We start from the raw sequence: 17,003 nt of genomic DNA on the forward strand, positions 1-17,003 counted from the left end.
ACGGCCCGATTCCTGCATGCAAAATACGCTAGTTCTTCTCTGGAAAGAAGTCTCCCAGTGCTGGACTCCAGTGACAATACCATGGCGTAAAAACCTCGTGAATATTCCAGGAAAATTCTTATATATCCCACATCTACAGCACAGCGTACCTGCGAAAGGCTCTCTGCAATGCTCCCTTCTCAATCTACATACCCAGATATTCCCCTTCCATATCCGCATCCGCGCTCGCCACGCTCTCTACGGCGTTAAGATAAAGTGCATTAACTCCGCATAGAGAATCTCCGTCCCGTCTTATCCTGTGCCGTGTGTGTGTGTGCGTGTGAGGTGTTTGTGCAGGGAGGAAGAAAGGGGTCTTGGTTATTTGAATCTGGGGTTCTTGTTGGTCGTGGAGCGACGCCTCCAACTGTTGGTTTTTGTGGGATGTGTGGGATGTGGGGAAGGAAATGGAAGGGCAGGGGAGTCGAGATATTGGTATGCAGTGTAACGCTGGGTTTGGATGTTTGACAGGTTAGTTTTCGGTTGCTTGGCTTTGGAGGGTGGGGGAGATTTGGGGGGGGTTCTTTGGTGGGAAGTATTGGCACTTTTATTTTATTTACTTGTTTATCTATTTATTTATTTATTTATTTATTTATTTATTTATTTATTTATTTATTTATTTATTTGCTGGAAAATCCAGGAAACTTTTCTAGGTAGCTTTTATGTATTTATAAGTGACTATTACCACAACCTCCCTCTCAAGTTAATCCACTTCGGGTAATAAAAGATTTTCATTCTCCAAACATTACTTCCCCATCTGAATTCTCCCACCCAATTTCCAACTCAGTGCTCGTATTCTCTCCAATATCTTCTCCCATCACATCACATCACACCACCACCCAATCCTCTTTACCTCCCCTCCCCCTCCCCCTCCCAAGTCCCTAACCCCTTCCCCTCGCACTACAACTACACAGCCTCATTACCCCTCGGAAAACTCCACGATCATGCATCCGTATCTCATCTCTAGCGAGGGAACCACACACCTAACCCTTGAAATATTAAAGGTAGATTCCCATCCAGAAAATGCAAAGTCGAAATACATTGTTCAATATTCCGAATGCAGCTACGAGATATGTATCCTTTTATGTGTTGTTTGCTCACTAGCGCATACTCAGCTTTTTGCTTTAATCGCGTTGTGCATAGTGCGAGGGTGGCCAGTTGCTGCTTTGAGATAAGTGTTAGTGTACTGTATCGCATAATATGAAAGTAAGCGCTTTGCGCGCGGGTGGATGGGTGGGGGATTGTAGGTTAATTGGGAGATGGGATGGATGGCGGTATGGGAATTGAGTATACTGGGTGATGGAGGATGTGGTAATATGTATTGCTGGCTGCTGGCTGTAGAGTTATTGAGGTCGTAGTATTATTGAGGTTGTAGTATTTGGTGTTTAGATTTATATAAGTGATTTGCAAGGAGAGAATCAATCCATTCCAATCTTATTTCACCCCTACCGTAGCTGAAATCTCTACAATCAGAACTCTATAACCCCCTCCACCAAACTTGTACACACCATATAACCTGCACCCACGACTCTATTCACACACTCCCCCTTCGATGATTCGAACTCTGAACTCTCGCAATACAGACCCTCCCCCCCTATTCACCTCCTCAACTCTCCTCAACTCTCCACAATATAACAACCCCCCCCAATCAAAAAGATAGTAGAACACACACACACATACATCTACCCACTCATCCACCCACCCTAACCCACGCCACACTCGACAAATAAACAGCATCTTTTCCATCCAATCCGAAGTAATCAAACTCTGAATTCCAACACCGCTCCCACAAACAAAATAATAGCCTAATATAAAGCACACTACCTATATCACATTACCCTCCCCTCCCCTCCCCTCCCCCAAAATGCCCATTCAAATACAATAAAAACTTATTGCACTACCCCTCGACTCAACACTCAACACTCAACGCCCATCTCCCAGTAACCCATCCACAAACAAACCTACAACTCCAAAAACCTTCTACAAACAATCCCTCCCAAAAACATCCATCCACTCCTTCTTCCCCTACACTTTCAAGCCCCAGAATGCCCCCCCCCCGCCTCAACGCAATAAAAGTCAAGTACACAAGCAATGCCCCGCCCCGCCTCAACGACACCGACTACACGCATTATTTCCACCACCCGTTTAACACACCTAGGAACGCTACCTACCTACCTACCTACCTACCTACCTATACCTCACTAAAAAAACTCCTGACTTCAAGCTCGCAATACCTATATCCCACATATACCACACTTAATCCTTTCTTTTTCTCCTTACAAGAATCATCTCACTACACACATCGCTCAATCTCGCTCGCCATGCATTGTCCACAATAGGTAATGAAAACGGGTAATACAGACCCCGCTATCTAGAGATGGGATCCCAAGAGCGGATATAATCAAAGTATAGGGCGAACTAGAAACTAGCTTAAGTTCCAGCAGGATAGGCCAATGTATAGGATTAAGAAGAGACAATGAAAAGGAGCAGGGCTTGTGGAATGTGATGCAAGCTGAGGATCAATGTTGAGATGATCTAGAAAACAAATGGGTAGAGTGTAGATATCATGTCTAGGTATCTAATAATGCATATGGCTCCCGGATTAGAAGAAAAGTGTGATAGAACTTTCTCTCGCCCAAAGATAAGTCACTATTGCATGCTTGCGAATGCAGTGAAATATACTCAAGTAAGGACAGCAACGTTCAAATAGTAATGATAGAATATTTCCAGTTGTAGCCTAGAAAGCTAGCAAAATTTATATTAAAGAGTGGTGAGTGAACTGAAGCAAGAATGTCTTAGTCTCCTCTACTATACCAAGCTAAATTACCCCACCGCGGTTGAAAATTGACCCTTCCAGATCATAATAATAACTAAAGTTTTAGTGATCACGAAGAATTGTATCCATCGGCAAATCAGAAATCCATCCATCCATAGAACTGTGAGCTTTTGGGATCCTCGAGAAACAAGCAGCCTTATGTGATGGTATAAAGGGAACTGAACCGAAAGAGAAATTGCCAGATTTTTAATATCGTTCAACGTACTCCTTCTTGGGATGCTTGATGACAGTTCCTGGGGGATGATCTTCCTTATAGAACTTGCAAGCAAATGCCATACATGTAGGCTCCTTAGGCCCAACGCTGGGGATGACCACACTTGGGCAATGATGCCCATAGATGCATTCCTCATTATCGCAATCTTGGCCATTGACACAAGGATTTTGACGTGTTAAATAAGCAATGGCTTTTATTTCCTCCTCTGTAGCTTTGTGATCATGCTCAAAGCAACATTCATCGCCTTTAGAGCAAGGTCCTCGTAGATAATGGTTGTTACATAGTTTGTTCGAATTTGTACGTCGTTTTACCGCTTCCAATACATCTTTCTTGACAGGTATTGGGGGATCCAGTCCTCTGGGCCCCGGAATCCAGCCCAGCCGAGCAAAAACATTATTTGTAACATCTGCTTTCTTAACTGCCGTTGAAGTTGTTTTACCTAAAGCAGGAGATGCTACAGTGGTAGGTGGTGTGGGCGGAGGAATTGACGTGACACCTGCCCAGGTTGATGGAGCAGATGCAGGACTGAATTCCGTTGTGCGATCTATCAATTTTTGAGAGCGGAATATATGTTCGAATTTGAGAGTTCGGAGGCCAATGGCAGAGAGCTCGCGGACTGTTGGGGGCCCTTCCATTATTGTAATTCTATTTTGATCGTCCTGTGTAATTACTTCGTCCAGAAATGGTGCATATCCGCTATCAAATGATATACCAAGTAATAGTTGTTTGCAATTCCAATTTCTCAAGTGCCATCTAATACATTCTTGTAGAAGTCAGTACAATGATAGCCTGTTCCGAATGGACCGTAAATCGTCGTTCCGCTATACGAACCTTTAATCTTTGAATCTGCCCTTTCTTTCCCATGACTAACATCTATAAAATCGAAATGTGCCTTTCCTTGTGTAAATCCTAAAGTAAATTCTTTAAATTTTTCGAAACTTTCGAGTGTGCCATCTCGCATTAAGGCTTTCGATAATCCGGTGTAATTTCCGCAGACTTTTGCCATGATTTCGATCTCCTCAGTTTGGGGTCCACTACATTGTTCGAGTATTGATGCTTTAAGAAGATTGGCTGCCTTTTTACCTCCTTCGAGCCCTTGATTTATGAGATCCTGATTGAACTATGTAGCACTTATCAGCGATGGTTCGGACGAGATATGGAGATGTGCAACGGACAATCATGCCATCGGCATCAATCAGCGCTATTATGTAGGGATTTCGATTCTGTTGTTGCAAAGCATCAGTAAATGAAGCAGGCCGTCATCAAATTCATTCCGTCGTACCTGCAGAATACCATTTTCATTGAGAGCTCGTTCTAAATGTTGGTTGGTCAGATTCAAACGTATTTGCGATTCTCTTCTAGAATTTCTCGCATCATCCAGATCCAGATGTGCTTCGTTCAATTGTTTTTTAAGATGCTCATTTTCATGTCGCAGACCGTTTTCGACCGTTTCGACATACATCAAAAGGTCCTGATAAAAATTGAAGTTAGCATAGGCAATCAGATTCCTGTACAGCAATCACATCATGGCAACGACGGCGAACCAACGTACCTTGATTAATTCATCGCCAGTTTCTCTTTGCTCTATCAACAATTGGAAACGACGAACAAAGGCATCCATCATGGTCGTCATGATGAATTTATGAAGTATTAATATTGTTAGATGAAAATTAAAATATTCAGACTCTTGTCAATGTGAAGTCGAGCATGAGTAATATTGAGATTAATATCGATAAATATAACATCTGATTGATCGCGTACGGAAACATTTTTTTTGCTAAGTATGTATCAACGCTGGAGACGCGACAGTGGGGAGTGGGGAGATTGACGCTAGGGTTGTATGTACTCCGTACTTTTCGTCTTTGTTAGTGTGTTACTTGAATAATTGCGTGCACCAGCGTGGGTTACAGAGAAAGTGGGAATAACTTCAATTTCCTGCAGAAATATCCTTGATGCGCGTGATTTTATGATATTGATGTTTTTTCTCCTACATGTTGGAGAAAGGAAAGGAAGGTTTATTGATTTGCAATTGGTTGTTTGTTCAAAGGTCTGTCTACCTCTTTGCCCCTTAAAAACCGCGGGAAAGTTTTCTCTCATTAAAAAGAAGATAGCATGCCATTGGAAGTATGTAGTATGAGTCGGGTCCCTACCTGCCTTTTGAGATTTGTTTGTAGTATCAAATCAACAGTATCTCGTCACCCTTTTGACCCAACGACTCTACCTTTGGATTGTCATTCTCGGGATTGTGCAGTCGTCTAATTGATTGTGGGGGGCTTGCATTGGGAACTTGGTGCTACAGAGTATGAATTACAGCGTTATATCCAGGGCCTATAGTGATGTCGACCGTGTGTCTGACAAACGAAACTGAGCGTTGTAAGCAATTAGATGAAAGGGATAGATCAAGGAGTATAGATCTGGTATAATGACCCTAGGTACTCAACCATCCCCTAGTTGTTTGTTCATCAGATGTAGAATTCATCTAATGCTCGAGCTTGCGGACAACGCAGGGCAAGCTTCATGTTTAGTCCCTTAGTTTGGATGGAATAAATCACAAACGGGTTCTCGCCAGTAAGTTTCATCATCATGTTTTCCTCAGTCGCTATCTACTTTCCCTCTCCGGGGCAGGTAAAGGTTTGACTCATTAGTATATCACAGCTGCTGATCGCTCGAAATACCAAGAGGAAACAGTCTGCCTTGTACTTGAGTCAGAATTCAAGAGGGACCAAGGCGTAATAATAAGCAGTTTGCTCTCTTTCTCTTAATGCCCCAGCTCAAGCAAGGAGGGTAGCAAACTCAAGCACCAGTGTTAGATACTCACACCTCATTATCGTAACGTGTGCTTTTCGAGTCCTAACGAAAGCCCTTCCGTATTTGCGATCCTCATATCTTTGATAAAGTATAGATTGAAATAAAGTTCGGATCGTGGCAAAATTTGAAATATAAATGTTGCACACAGCCGATTACACACAATTCCTTCCATCTTACACATTTTTAAGAACCGGTGGTTTACACAACCCCACTCAATTAACTTGACCATAATTCACTACTCATATTTAAAAGCCACACATTAATACCTCCCCAATCCCAATTCCCAAAAGAAAAAATATACTAATCAACCAGAAACACCTGATATCGTGATATCACCCCCATACAAGCCAATGTGATTCTCCTCCAAAACAATGTTCTCCACACGCCTCGTGCGCCCCATTCAAGTAAGCGAAACCCCTCTCTTCCCCCTATTGATTTTGTGTTACGCCAACAAGATAACAGTCCTAAGCGCCTCCCGTTGCTTCTCCTGGTGCTAAATTTGAAAAGGATTACACATTTACGTGAGGCGATGCTCTTGATCACTTATTGATACTTGTATTGATACTTGTATGTCACAAAACGATACATAATTTGGCCGTGAGGGAAATTAATAAGAAGCCCCTCCATTTTACAAAAGGCCCTTTCTTACAACATAACAAGAAGTCGGAGAACGTCCCAAATTGGGAATGTAGAGCTTGGAAAGGTAATCTGCGATGGTGAATATTCTATTTCTATGGTTCATCACATTATGTCTTGGAGATCAATGTGTATATCACCAGTGATATGAAAAATGTCTTTCTAAACATTTTGAACGGGGAAGTCAATGAATGCGATAGGGGGATTTGATTGTTTTGGTCGCCTAAATCAACAAACATGTTGGTGTCTTCCGAGATGAAAGACATGAGCTAGGAATATGGATCCGTGCCCGATATTCTCGGCGTTCGAGGGGTTGTTCTAACGGGATGGCTTACCGGGGTACTGGAACAATGTAACCATCGCTTGATAGAGTTATGCCGGCAGCTTAAAGTAGTTGCATCGACGGCGTTGTAGGGATTAGTGTCTCGAAATGTGATGTTATTCACTCTAGGGTGATAAGATCATGGGATCAGATTAATAATATTCTGTGATGCGGATGTGATTGATAAAGTTCTTTGATGCGAAGTGTACCATAGATGGCCGATCCATTACCTACTTCGGTATGAGAGCCATGGGTAGGATATCACTATTATGAATCTTAATAGCATGAGGCACCAACAGACAGTTCTATACTCTTGTTATAACCTGAATCATTCAAGTCTTGAGCGAACTACTCATCACTTCCCGAAGAACGCTTCATCTTCGATCGTACGCCCTTTAGCAAGTTAGTGGCTAATCGATCGTAGATAAAGTTCTGTCAAGTAGTCCAGCTATTTTCATGTGCCATCTTGCGGATATGAACATCTATTACCCTTAGGACCATTTTCAACGCCCGAACCCATGCAACGATCGTTGAGCTCTTACGAAATCATACATGCTGGTTCAAAATTTAACTGGTGGCTAGAATTCGGTATGACTCTACTCCCTATCACAAAGGCGCAAAGGTCTGTGATCAGTTAGTATACCCGGAGGATATTGGTGGTTTACTCATAGACGTGATGCTTGCATTGTCCTCGGCACTCATGCTAGTCACAATGGCAGTTTCAACTTCAAACTCCAGCCGCACGCGAGCCAAATGTTAGTATCATTGTCTTACTATCAATGACCCATCCTGCTTTCGTATGTAGAGTAGTAACGTAAATAACGATCAACATCATGGTGCTGATATTCGTATCATCTACGTCTCTTATCCATAAGAAATAATGGCACCTATCAAGAATTAGCTTTATTCCCTACATGAATACCTTACATTCACAATACAACCTTGAGTGATGGTTGAATATTAATATTTACTTGTTAGATTGGCCAAGGAAGATCGAGGATATACGCTTCGAACGATAGCAAATACTTTGCCTATCAAGGAACAAGTAATATTCTGTCGATTTCTGAAGCGGGGAAGGTTTCATCAGAGAAGATATAGCTTGCATTACAGGCACACCATCTAATTTGACTTCAACGAGCTTGTAGACTGTAGTACGGCAGTAGAACTATAGTTCTCCCTGGGAAGTTCGCGGCTCCGACGGAAGAGTTGGTCTTCTTGATTGGATAGTCGCAGCATAAAGCCTGAGGGGACAGAGATCTTGTCAACCGAAAGAAACGATGGCGCAAAGTAGCAAACGAATTGGGAATTGAGAGCTGCAATGATGCAGATAGGCCAAGGCTATTTCGCAACCCCTAGCCTCTTCGTTCTGTTGATGTAAAGCACTGTATTTCGTGAAAGTGACCTCGATATAGCCTTGTTTGGCTAACAAATATCTCCGATTGACATCGTTATATCACTAAGGAAGAGCACTTTGTATGAAGATGCAGCTTGTGCGGATAATGGTGCTCCGATACTTTTCGGTAATTTCAGTATGATGCCAAATGCAATGGAAGGTGGATCGGCGGAAAAAACTATAATCCTCCATACACTGTGCCATACTGCATGGCAGTGAATGAATCAAACTATCATATTTACACTGGTAATCTTTAGAGATGCTTCTGCATCTATTGAGGTTGAATCGAAGAAATGGAAGGAGAGTAAGTATGAAGATGAATGCGTTGAAGCCATGCGAGTAGTGAAGCAAGCGACCTATCACGTTGCATTGCCAGTGACTGCAGCAGAGCCTAGAACATGCAAATCATCTGTTTTATGTTTTGTGATCGATAGATTAGTTAGATTGAATGAAAAGTTGCCGCCATTGTCGAGAGTAATTTTTCGAGACTTCCTGTTTAGTTCGTATCGAGATCAATACGGTATGAGAGCTGTTGGGGAAGTTATTCGGCCTGGAAGGAGTTCTGTGTTTCGGCAATCCCAAAGTATTGATTCAAGTGGAGGAGAAGTGTGTTAAAGGCAATGTTGCAAGTTTTCCCTAAGTATCCAGACAAATGCACTTTTCTCAATTGAGTGAATAGAGGCCCCTTCAAAGTTTTGACAGCTTAACATCAATTTGAGAGGAGGTCTCATGAATTGAAGCTGTTCGATGACTGAAGTTGTTGAAGATTAAGGGATATGAAGAATATAACTGAAGTTACGACCGATCCCACTTTAATAATTTCAAGCAGCACCCGCCTGGTGACCAAAGCAATTAAGCTTGGCTTTTATTGGGACAACAATCTACAAGAGCCATCATGCTTTCTTACCTGTCACTCCAATAATACCTTTAAATATGAGTTGCCTTAACTGAATTTCGAACTATTTTGATTCAAAAGCAATGATTAGTGTAAGAACTTTGAATTTATCTTTCAAGTTTCTATAACGGAGACTTCAATTGCATAATGTAGCCTAATAGCCGGCATTGAGAGTCCCAACATAACGACACATTCTTGACGATCTTGACGATCTATCGACCACATTTCGATGCCACTACATATCATTCAATGGCTCATCGGATAGAAGCTTCTTCGGGGACCCGAACACCAAGGAAAGATGTCTCTTCAGGGCAAGATTATATTAATTGACGCGCGCTAGGCCTAACGTCTCACCCGCTTGAAGATTGCATATTTGCATCAAATGCTTCCGATTCAGCAAGAAACTCTCCGTTTGTTTTCGAATCAAAACATGTCAACGGGAATCTCGAACCTTGGGTCTTGATTGGACCATTATATGATGGAAGCTTGCGGGACAGTTGCCTATTGTATTTAGTGTGCTATCACAAGCTGCGAATTCATGCACCTTCGGGAGCCGCAATCGGTAGACCCGCGACCTCGGCAGGACATAGACCGTAGATTTGATATGTAGACTTTGTGAGGAATGAGATGCATCTCGGCGATGCAAGTTGCTTCGTTCAAATCAGCCGATAGATGCAGTTTGATAGCCTACAGCAAGAATCTGTAGGTTATTTTCCATTTATGGCCTATATCTCCGATGTATGACTGCTCGGTTGCTTGACTGACTCAAGGATGTTGAAATATAGGTGAGCTTCTACACATGTCAACAAGCCAACATCACCTTTCCGCCCCTTTCCATTTTCATTGGTAGACGCATGTATAGCAATCTTCTTGCGCTACGTTCAACTACTGCCGAAGTAGCTTTGGGTAGCATTAAATTCCTCGGGGCGCTTGATGCGAGCGAGGGTTGTTCGTCTCCACTATAGTGGCATTCCACAGAAGACCTGAAGAGCAGGGGGGTCTTGCATGTGCTACTCGCAAGGCCAGTAATTCTAGAACCCTGTGATCTTAAGAATTGGTGTCTTCATCCCATGCTCTATTATTTTTGAATGCAGGTGATTACAGGCTCCGAGATTTTCATTTTCTCAAGTCCAAGATAACTTGTCAAGAAAATAACCCGTTGGAAGTGTGCTGCTATATGTGGATGAAGAGAATCGTGGAGAAGATTCTGCCCAAAAGATGGGACGGTACGCACAGGGATCTTGACGGCGGTACAGAATTCCCTGGAAGCTTGCCCTATTTCCAGCCTAGTCTATGCACGTCGACCACAGCGTCGAACTTTCAAGAAAACATTCTCATTTGACCAGTGTGGTTCCGAACATCATGTTATAGCCAAATTCTGAAGATTGTAATTATTTCCAACGTTGGCATTTCATGCATGATCTAGACTTCTTAGTTCATCATGAAAATTTCGTCATGTGTATGTTCCAAGACCAAAGTCCTCAGGGATGATTGCAAATCTCCCACAGGTAGTCGAAAATTAGATACAGAAACAGAAAATAGTCACAGACCCTTTTTACAAAACTGGGTTTTCAATGACAAAGAGCCCCCCCCTCTCCCCGGATGTTGTGTACATGGAGGTTACACGAGGAAAAAAATATCGAAGATAAGTTTTGAGTCCTGAGTCCCTACACTATGCGGCACGCCGTTGATGGCAGCGCCAGTAGATCAGAGAGCCCTAAACCCGGTACGAGGACCGAAACATATCATGGTACACAAAAATTGCTTCCGAAGTAGTGAGAGGCTACGCAGCCCTGAAATTCTGCCCCGTTAGACTTTAAAGCGAGAGTCATGAGCACTTGTGTGGTATGAAAGGCTGAAATGGGCAAGGAAGTTTAGTGCATGCAATCAGTAGCTTCAATGGATAGCCATACTCCTTCAGATGCAGCATTTGGATTTTTGGCTAAATACAAGATTGGTATTCACTCACAAATTTGATCGGCGCTAGCCATCCTGATACTATTTTTAAAAAGTTAGTCTTAACGATTCGTGAGAGGTCACCATAGGAATCACTTACAACGTTCATGGAAAGAGCTCCATTTTGCTATCGGTATTTTTGTGTAATGCACAAGCGCCTTTTGACACCAATTCTGATGTTGACATCACACAGTGGGGTTTATTTTTACAATTCGTGACCACTTTAGTCCCAGTGGGTGCGCTGCACATAAAGCATTTTTCGATATACGTTTGACACATTCTGATTCGGGTTGGCAAGCAAATTACCAATATGGAAGCTAGAATATAGTCGGCTTTAAACTTCATCCGAAATGTTTCCGAATGAGCGATGCCCGAGCAGAATCTGTAGAATGATAGAAAGAGTATTGTGACCAGTGAGTTCAAGCGGAAGAAGAATAAGATATAAGGGTATACTTTAACAACGCTTCTGTCTCCCTTTTATAGATGGAAAAATGAGTCCGCCAAGGTTATACTACATCCTCGGAGGGCTTCCATGGTCGATGTAACTCTGTTCTAGGGGAGTGAAATGGTTTCCTGGCCCATTACACATACTATAGCTGTATGAGGAGGAAGCTGATATCAGCAGTCTCAACGACGTCTTCCAAGGACACCATGAGGTTGACAGGAAACGCAGACAGAGTGTGTGGCGGATGGCTACTTCTAAGAAAGTAATGGTTGGCTACACCACAAAAGCTGCAGAGGTTGATACATCCATGTGCAAGAACCCTAGATTTCGGAGGGAGCTTTGACCTCCGGTAGCCTCTTTTCATCCAGTCGTCAATTGCATGTGGAAGTGTCTCTTAATGCCTACTGCATATTGAAGCAATTAACTTCAGTCTCCAGTTGTAGTGGCAATATGTTAGACTATCCTTTCCTTCCGTTCGAGCATGCATTGCCCCATGAATATGTTGCTGGCATTGACAGGCTTACCAAGTATGCAGAGAAATCTCTCTGGAACCATACGGGAAGAACGCAGTGTAGTGAGATAATGCACAATTTTTCTAACCATATGGTGCAGCAGTTAGCCCAATGGTACCAGATTGCCGGATTTGATCGCGTGTAAATTTGCATGAAGGTTTTCGACTAACCCCGCACAAGCAAGCCAAGATATCTCAAAAAAGAGTATATACGTGAAATCCCACTGCTTACTGAGTGAAATAATTACATCTTGCAATATCTGTGCTCTTGATGGTAGTGATGAAAATGCACAACATATCACATCTTATACTCCAGAATTGATCTAGTACGTTTCCAGCATGCAGAGTGCACGGAGACGAATATGTAGCTAGCCAAAACAGAAGCTGCAGTCAATTATCGCTTGAACTGACAAGTAAGAAAACTTTAGTTAATGGTTTTAGAAACTATCCCAACCGAATTTCTTCTTGCTGCATATTTGACAGGATAGTGACGAATCGTAGTCCCTTGGTACTGGTTGGCATTAATACTTGCAGGGTAACTTACTACCGAGTTCGGGGCCCTGATATCGGATGATGCCTAGGTAGGCAGGGCAACGAAAATATGATGCGCTGGCTTTTTGTTGGTCCAGGACTTTTATCACATTATTCTAACAAACGCAATGAATTGTGTTTGTTTTTTCATCGCAATAATCAGCAAGATAGAAACCTGTTCTTTGTATATATTGATAATTCCCACTATTTTTTTATTTTTTTTGAATTAATGCGAGTGATATCATATATGACTCCTCTTCCAATGATAGCCGAGCCGACTCGGTAATCTTGGCCGGAATGAAGGAGTGTTAGAATCCCTATTCGGCTCAACCTCAAACTACACACCCTTTCCGATCTCTCGCGGTCTGACTGTACCTCCGTACCGACTAAGACGACTGTGTTGGAGCCCGGATTTGTACCGTAGGAATCAAACCAGAAAAGAGTTCGCGTTTTGCTGAGTCCGAACTTTTGATTGGCCATATTTTATAATCTCGGTGAAAATTGATTCATTAGTTGAAATTTCTATCATATATGATACTGTTTTGGGTCTTTAATAGTTCGTAGATCGGCCACAAAAACTTTGGTGGCTATTTCAGCTTTCTATCTTGGGGGACTCGGAGGCGTCTATCAAGTGGCAGAGGCTTTTCTCATTTATTGGTTTATTGGCAGAGGTAAGCGCGACTGACTGCTGTGTCACATCCGATCTTGATTGGACGTATGAAGTATCGTGAATAACTAATTGGCCAATCATCATATGCTTTCTGGAACACCCACACGAACAAAGCATTTTGTTGAGATAGTGCACATCGTCAACTCCGAGGGTTTCAATTGAACAATCAATCGAGACCTTTCGAGGTTGATTGAAAACGCCGGTGGAAGTCAAAGACTTTTGACAATGGCCTGATGGCTTCCAAGCTATCTCAATTGTGCGAATCAGCACGATGATTAATTCTGGAAGCCCTCATAATGTTGAGCATTCCAGAGACCATCGTCTCATTCTTCGCGAAAAACTCAACCTCGAAATGGGCACATAAATGGCTGATTACAAACGGTTTGGAGAATGCTAGATCGTAGATCTGCACCCAGGGAGGCAACCTTGTGCAAATCTCTGGATTAAAACCAAGGACTTCACAGCTCTTTACTTCATTTTGGGTGTGATGTGGAGGAAGGACCTGCATAATTCTTTGCTTTCTGGCGATTGATCCCTGTCATATTAGACCAATTTGCATATGTACGAAATAGTGAGACCAAGCCCGCAATCAACTCTCTTGGTCTTTCACCAATAGATCATTATCAGTGTCTTATGGAAACCCCACAATCCACAATTTGACAGACTAGTGTTGATCCAACCTACTCGAGGACTTCTTCGCCATCATTTGACATGTATGATTTGGCTTCCGTGAGGCGAGGGCCATTAAAGAGGGAGAACTGACCCCCCCCTCAAGGGATTTCGAAGCTTTTCTGCAAGGTACCGCACGATTGGCACTGAACAATAGCTCGTCTCAGAAGTCCTACTTATACTATACTGTTTTTTCATCCTCCTCCGGAAGTCGAACACACTCCTTAATTCCCTTGCTGTAATTCACAGAATCGGTAGATATCCAGTGAGTCCTTCTTGGTATAACGGCGCGTTCCTGAAAGTACTAATCTCTTGGTTGGCGAGATCCAGCGTTCGATTCTTAGAGAAAGTATAAGTGATCCCTATTTGATCTTGAAATACACGAGCCTTGCGTGTGCCGCACTGCAGTTTTTCAACAGTACGCGACTCAAAACGCGACTTAAATCTGTCTTGAGAACTGCAAATAGTCTGTAAGTTCTGTCTAGCTATATCCCTTATGGAGTGTCAATATTGGTAATGGTGCCGGTTTTCACGGCATCAATGGTATTGACGTTCATAACTCCATTCATAAATGGAAGCAAGAATCTCCCTGGACAATCTCAGATCCATTGAAGCCCCTCGACTCACTGAATAGATATAGCATTTTCAACTTTTCTCAAGGACATATACAGAGTGCATAGCATCTAGAAGATCGTAAGTTTTTGATGTAATAAGCTGCAGCATATCCCATATTAACTCAGCACTGTCTAGTCTTTGCTTCAAAGCTTCAAATATCTACTCCCACATAACTATGCTGGTGTACGAGAGCAGGAAAGATTCCTATTCAATCACTCAACCTACAAGTACTCTCACTCCATCAGCGAGTGATTCTTATACCGAGTCATTAACCTCCTCTTGGGACTCTTCTTTGCAACTTCATGCTGGCATACCTGCGAGTTCAATTACTCGACGTCCGTCTTTTGACGAGACCTTGAAGATGGAGGATTTATCTTTCCATGACTATAGTAACCTCCCGGATAGATATGGAAGCTCAAATAGCAATGCATTCTGTACTATGTCGGCCATGACAGAAGACATGCTTACCGGCTTCCAAGAGCCTAGCACGTTCTTTGGTATGGATGACGGAAAGGCTTTGGCTGATGCAAATCCTTCAATCGCCTTCGATACTAGTTTCCAAGGTTACGCACCTGCTGCCTTTGGGTCGTTTGAAACACATTGTCCTTCAAGTGATATCCCATCGCTTATGGACGATTTGTATTCACCAACTTCAACGTCTGAATCTTTGGGAGCCATGGATTATGTGGACCCAGCACAAACAACTTTAATTGACACGTTTGCCGATTTTCAGTCTTCTCCAATCGGTCCACTCACACCTATCAAATTTGGAACACCCTCATCAGATTTCAATACTCAGAGTTCCTACAACAATTCGCCCGCAGGGACTTCTACCACAGGATATCTCCCTCCACCACCAAATTATAAAGACCTCAGACAAGATTCAATCTCTCCTATAGGACAACAAGAGTTTCGAGGATCGTACTTCGACAGCCCTCGAAGTGCAGCTGCTCTGCAAAGAATACATGCCGTCACCCCAACAAAAGCAACAACCCGTAGGAAGATCAAGCGAGAAACAGTACCAATACGAGTGCAAAACAGAAACAAGCTGCCTTGTCTCCACCCTGGATGTAACAGGAAATTTCAACGACAGGAACACCTCAAGCGACATGAACATACACACGACCAGCTTGCCCCCAAACACAAATGTCCCTTCTGCGTGAAGGAATTTGGGCGTACAGATAATCTGAAATCACACGTCGATCTTCACAGGAAGCGGGATAGGAAGGCCGCTCGAACTGAATGGCACCCAGACGCTGATAAAGTATGGGAGTCAATGAGTAAAAAGAGTCGCAAGCATGAAGACTCGGATTCAAAACCGGCTACGACTAGGAATCGGGTGGGTGCTTTTTGATATCAGTGTTCAAAGACTTTGTATCAACGGGAGAAAACTTTATTACTTACAGCTTTGAGATGAGGAAACAGCAAACATTGTTATTTTGTTAATTCAACCTGAGAAAATATGGTCGGGGGGTTGTAGATGAAGCGAAAAAGCGCAGGAGATATCTCGTCAAAAAGGCATTCACTTTCATTATTACCAACCGTGTTTTGGTTGATTGGCACATTTATACTTATTTATTATGGAAAAATAAAGCGGAAGCATTTGGAGAATTATACAAGAGCTACAGGAGACGGAACTTTCGTATTCTAGCTTTTAGATGTATTGGTATTGGTTGGTTGTATTGGGCTGTATTGTACTTGGCTGGACCTTTTTCGGGGCATTGGAGCTTGTGAAAGAGTTGATATTGTCGTATATTCACTTAATATTGAACTTTATCTAAATGATCAAGTGTTTGATTTCAATTTTCAGGACGCACACAAAGCATGAGTGAGAGAAATGTCAGTGATAACATGCAGGTAAATTAGTTCTTTTCGTAACCTGTGGCAAAAAGTGAAGATACCTACACAAGGTAATCTCACGATACCGTCATTACCAAGAACATGCAATTCATACTGCAGGTACGACGGCTACACACATTTGCATACACATGATGCGTCCGCCAGTGCATTAGTCCGCATCAATCTTCATTCATTTCATCCAATTCTGATATCTCAGACTATGTATAGCCGTTGTCGTATGTCAAATTGACCCCTTGCGTGGATAGAAGTCTCAAGCTCGAGAGAGGTCACGAGTATATTGATCGCGTCCGTATAGACCGATGTATGTTATAGATCAAGAGGCTTCAAGCCATAGATTGTGTAATTTCCCGAGTGAGAGACATATCAGAATCAGGTCGTTATGGATCGTGTAACTTTGGGTTGCTATATTATCCGTTATATTACTGGCATGTATACAATGACCCCAAATCTGCTGGATGATTGATCAGCTCGGTGATTGAAAATGCGGCTCGTTGTTTGCCTATAGAGGATAACGAATCCCGTCCCAAATTGCGTTGACTTTCACTATAATGGCTCCGCATGTGACGACTTCGGTAAGTTCAATTGCAGCCATCATCAGATTCTATA

At 42.6% G+C, this 17,003-nt stretch overlaps 2 protein-coding genes across 2 annotated transcripts; one reads left to right on the top strand and one right to left on the bottom strand.

The window, feature by feature from the left end:
• Window positions 1-3,058: 3,058 nt before the first annotated feature.
• Window positions 3,059-4,719, bottom strand: EAF01_005041 (uncharacterized protein; the record flags this gene model as incomplete). The annotated part of the gene is made up of 5 exons (XM_038913296.1): window positions 3,059-3,849; window positions 3,918-4,206; window positions 4,262-4,309; window positions 4,369-4,557; window positions 4,639-4,719. 5 exons carry the CDS (start codon window positions 4,717-4,719, stop codon window positions 3,059-3,061), a joined length of 1,398 nt encoding a protein of 465 aa, XP_038771382.1.
• A 9,993-nt stretch (window positions 4,720-14,712) lies between these two features.
• EAF01_005042 (uncharacterized protein) lies at window positions 14,713-15,891 on the top strand (the record flags this gene model as incomplete). Its single annotated transcript, XM_038913297.1, has 1 exon — window positions 14,713-15,891. The coding sequence occupies one exon, from the start codon at window positions 14,713-14,715 to the stop codon at window positions 15,889-15,891; it is 1,179 nt and encodes a 392-aa protein (XP_038771383.1).
• Window positions 15,892-17,003: the final 1,112 nt, after the last annotated feature.

The sequence above is a fragment of the Botrytis porri genome (genome assembly GCF_014898465.1).
Source record: "Botrytis porri strain MUCL 3234 chromosome Unknown BPOR_006, whole genome shotgun sequence".
Taxonomy (NCBI): domain Eukaryota; kingdom Fungi; phylum Ascomycota; class Leotiomycetes; order Helotiales; family Sclerotiniaceae; genus Botrytis; species Botrytis porri.